At 48.3% G+C, this 4514-nt stretch overlaps 1 protein-coding gene across 1 annotated transcript in view; it reads left to right on the forward strand.

The window, feature by feature from the left end:
- The window catches only part of STK25 (serine/threonine kinase 25), a gene marked incomplete at its 3' end in the record, with an annotated part of 13404 nt that extends 9093 nt beyond the window's left edge, over positions 1 to 4311 (forward strand). Inside the window, exons 4-9 of the mRNA XM_010177153.2 lie at positions 71 to 179; positions 1442 to 1599; positions 1836 to 2021; positions 2834 to 2979; positions 3830 to 3944; positions 4240 to 4311. Coding sequence (XP_010175455.1) covers positions 71 to 179; positions 1442 to 1599; positions 1836 to 2021; positions 2834 to 2979; positions 3830 to 3944; positions 4240 to 4311 — 786 coding nt within the window. The remainder of the gene's footprint in view (positions 1 to 70; positions 180 to 1441; positions 1600 to 1835; positions 2022 to 2833; positions 2980 to 3829; positions 3945 to 4239) is intronic.
- Between the last annotated feature and the right edge of the window lie 203 nt (positions 4312 to 4514).

Below are 4514 nucleotides of genomic sequence, written 5' to 3' on the forward strand. Positions count from 1 at the left end.
CAAACTGAGAGGCTGGAAAATCCAAGGCATCAGTCACCCTCCTTTAAGTCATCTTTCTGCCCTTTATCAGCTGAAGCCAGGACCCCTGGAGGAGACTTACATAGCTACTATCCTGAGAGAAATCCTAAAGGGTTTGGATTATCTGCACTCTGAGAGGAAGATCCACAGGGACATCAAAGGTAAGAGTGGAGAGCTCAGCTCTCTTTCTTATAAGGGATGTTAGTAACATCAGATTCAGAAGTATTATACAGCAATCATCTGAGAGGTTTCAAAGACTGTTTCTTAATGCTGTTTTTTCCTGTTGGGTTGCTTGTTTCTGAATCTGGTGCTTGTAATTTTATTGCAACTCATGTTTTTCATGTCTTTAGAGTTTAGAGTAACAGTAAGGGTCTGTAGCTGTTTGGCATTTGTAGTTTGGACAGGCAGGGGGCTAAAGCAAAGGAGTCAATGAAAGGCACACTCAGATATTAGCTGGCTCTCAGTTCTGTCTGGACATTTGCTTTACTGCTGGACCCTGAAGTGCGTGTGTGCTGGTTGCTGTGTTTATAACTTATTGTCAAGGTGAGCTGTCCTCATGCAGGGATCACAGCCCTAGAAAATCAGGGCAGCTTGTGTCAGCTTATCCTGTTCCTGATTATTATAGTCATTGGCTGTATGTGGTGGCATCTGCCTCCCAAAGAGCAGTCTCACACTGAACACAGAGCATCCAAGGACAGCAGGAGGGTGGGAGGACAGTGCTGTGGAGACACAGCCAGTGTTGGATGCTGACTGCTCTGACCCTCTGCAGCAGGGGATGTGAACAAGGAGAGCAGAAAAACCTCGTGCAGGGAGATGTGTAGGAAAGATTCCGTTGTGTACGTGAGCCTACACGTTTCTGGCACTCTGCAAGCCATGCAGGACTGTTGGCTGCCAGCAAAGTGGGGAGATGCTGAAAGTTTATAGGTAGGGTTTCTCTCAGAATGAAAAGTCCTACCAAAAAAACCCCATCCCAAAACCTGAGCAATGTCACTGTCTTAAGCTGAGTGAGTGGGAAGCAGTGCAAGACCAGGACTTGTGAGGTCTTCAGAAGGATCTGCTCTTTAACCTGTGCTGAATGCTGCTCTGAAGAGAATTGAGACCACTTGAGGTATCTTGGGCCATGTTGCCTTCTCTTCTTTGTGTGGCCAGGAATCACATCCAGCTCATTCTGTGGTCCTTCACATCTACTCCTTGCTACTACCCTAGAAATATTCCCCTTCTGATCCGGCCAAGTGGATGAACTTGTTCCGTGTTACCCGCAGAGGTCAGAGCATGAGAATGAGCCTGAGGCTGGAAATCTGAGCTGAGAGTTTTCACTGGGGCAAAGGAGGATTCCACAGCAGGTCCATTCCCAGTATTCAGTTCTGTGTGGGCTGGAGATGATTCGGAAACCAGGGAACTTAACACTTATTTGTGTGAACAGCTGCCAACGTGCTACTTTCGGAACAAGGAGATGTGAAACTGGCTGACTTTGGGGTGGCTGGACAGTTGACAGACACACAAATCAAGAGAAACACCTTTGTGGGGACTCCATTCTGGATGGCACCAGAGGTCATCAAACAGTCTGCTTATGACTTCAAGGTGAGCTGGAGGAGGATTGCTGCTTGGTGCTACTCTATATGAGATGGTGCTAGGGCTCATACAGGGATTGGAAGTGCTGCTTATTGCAAGAGCGATACTTTCCTGTTATGATCTGTTAGAGAAGTTTGTCTGTTAGACGTGAAACACCCTGATTTTATGTGACTAGCCCTTCGGCTTCCACATTGCAGAATTGCTCCTGCAGTTCTGTGGTGTCACTGTTCTTGCTTTTCTTTCAGGCAGACATCTGGTCCCTTGGAATTACAGCCATTGAACTAGCAAAGGGAGAGCCTCCAAATTCTGACTTGCACCCTATGAGGGTTCTCTTCCTGATCCCCAAAAATAACCCTCCAACACTTGAGGGTCAGCACAGCAAGCCCTTCAAGGAGTTTGTGGAAGCCTGCCTCAATAAGGATCCTAGATTTGTGAGTATTGCTGTCCACCTCTGAATTTGGGTAAAGCATTGCAGAGGTCAAAGATTTATTTATCAGGAAGGCATTTTGGTGCAAGGCTCCTGGAGTGAATCATAGAATGTTGTGAGTTGGAAGGGACCCACAATGATCATCAAGTCCAACTCCTGTCCCTGCACAGGACAATCCCAAGATTCACACCATGTGTCTGAGGGCCTTGGCCAAATGCTTCTGGAATCTTGTCAGGCTTGGTGCCATGAGCACCTCCCTGGGGAGCCTGTCCCAGTGCTCCACCACCCTCTGCCTCAAGAACCTTTTCCTCATGGCCAACCTCAGCCTCCCCTGGCACATCTTCCTGCCATTTCCTCTGCTCCTGGCATTCGTTGGTGGCCAGAGAGATCAGCACCTGCCCCTCCTCTTCCCCTTGGGAGGAGGTTCTAGAACACGATGAGATCTCCTCTCAGTCTCCTCTTCTCCAGGCTGAACAAACCAAGCGACTTCAGCCTCTCCTCATATGGCTTCCCCTCTAAACCCTTCCCCAATTTAGTGTCCCTCCTCTGGACACTCTCCAGCAGCTTTAGATCCTTTTTATCCTGTGGCACCCAAAACTGCCCCCAGTACTGGAGGTGAGCCTGCACCAGTGCAGAGCAGAGCAGAGTGGGATGATCACCTCTCTCGCCGGGCTTGCAATGCAGAGAGAATACAGAGAAGGAAGGACTGAGCTTGTAGAATGGACGAGCAAGCCTGGCAGGAATTGAAGTGGGTGCCTGTGCGTTTTTAGTGCACAGAGATGGTTAGATGTTGTATGCTTTCCTTATTTGCTCCAGAGACCGACAGCTAAAGAGTTGCTAAAGCACAAGTTCATCACACGCTACACCAAGAAAACCTCATTCCTAATGGAGCTGATAGATCGATTCAAGCGCTGGAAGTCAGAGGGCCATGGAGAAGATTCCAGTTCTGGCGATTCTGACATGTAGGTACACATTCTGCATGGAAGGATGCCCCAGGGCAGCCTACTGCAAACAGCTCAGATCCTTTTCCCCACCTGGGTTGGAGATCTTACAGTAGCTGAGGGAAACCTGTGAGCATCTGTTTGTGGGAGCAGTTGACTGCTGCCTGAAGAACCAGGCTGTTACCTTAACCTGTGGAGCCTCTTTGCTGAGTGCAAGGAGTCAGAGGAACTAACAAGAAACATCTAGCAGATGCATAATGAGTAAAACAAGGCTCTGGTTGCCTGTATTTTATGCACCTTCAGTTAAACACATTGCCTTTCAAAGAGCTACAGGCTTTAGTACGTGTGGCAACAGCTGGGTGTGTGTGTTTGTCTATTCATGGGTGCAGAGCTTTGCTGCTGATGTGAAGGGTAATGAAGCTGAGAGTTTTGGGTGAGGAGAGGGCACTTCTGCCAGGCTGGTGTCACAGAGCTTCTCTTCACCTGTAGTGGCAGTGACTCAAGTGATCAGTGACTCTAGGAGGTTGGCTTGCAACATCTAAGCCTGCTCCCTCAAATTGTGAGCCTGGATTGTTTTGAAATTCTCCTAATTAGCACTTGAAACTGTCTTCAAGCTGGCTAGAGCAGAAAGGTGGTTGTGATTTGGTGACATGATGTAGTACTTAGCTCAGATCTCTGTGGTGCTGTATATGGGCTGTAGAGACTGAAGCAGTTTCTCTTTTGGATTTTTTCTGGGATAGGGAAATGCCTGGAGCCCTGTGGTGATATGACAGTCAGATGGGGGAGAGCTTGTGACTATGGGAATGTGTGAGTAAAACACTTGGCGTACAGAGCTGAGGCTTTGTCTTGACTTCCCCCTTTTCATTTGCAGTGATGGAGACACGGAGGATGGAGACCAGGGTCCAATCTGGACATTCCCACCAACTATTCGCCCCAACTCCTTGAGCAAGCTGCACAAAGGAATAGGTCTTCACGGTTCCCAGAAGGTCTGTTTGCCATCAGTTTGTTTGGAAGTGGACTGAACTAATACAAGCTTTTGAGAGTCTTGGGGAAGCTACCAGTCCGTCGTGCTCTGTCTAAAATTTACTTTAGTCTGGTACCAAGGGCTGGTGTCACAGAGTTGTCTCTTCCACATCGTCAGGGTACTGCAATCTTTGGCTTTCCTGAGACCTGGTGAAGGGGCTGCCATCAAGTTGCTGTGAATTTACCAAAGGCTTAGTAGTTTGTGTGCCCTGGGAGCCTTTGCCTGTGCTTGTAACTTCTTTTCCTGTTGCTTTCTAGCCTACTGAGCCCATCAAGAGGCAACCACGGTCACAATGTCTCTCCACGCTTGTTCACCCAGTTTTTGGGGAGGTGAGTAGAACCTTCTTGGTGTCTGTGATGATTGGAGATTAAGAGATACCTGACATGGATAAAGAAATGGGAAGGATTTGGGGAAGAGAGGTGGGTTGAGGTACTTAGTGGGGTTAAGGGACTATGAGGCATTTGTGCCTCTGTTCACTAGAACAGAACCTGGTACACTAGCTCAGGTTGCTCAAAGCTTCATCCAACCTGGC

Source organism: Antrostomus carolinensis, unplaced genomic scaffold (genome assembly GCF_000700745.2).
Source record: "Antrostomus carolinensis isolate BGI_N321 unplaced genomic scaffold, ASM70074v2 scaffold54871, whole genome shotgun sequence".
Classification (NCBI taxonomy): domain Eukaryota; kingdom Metazoa; phylum Chordata; class Aves; order Caprimulgiformes; family Caprimulgidae; genus Antrostomus; species Antrostomus carolinensis.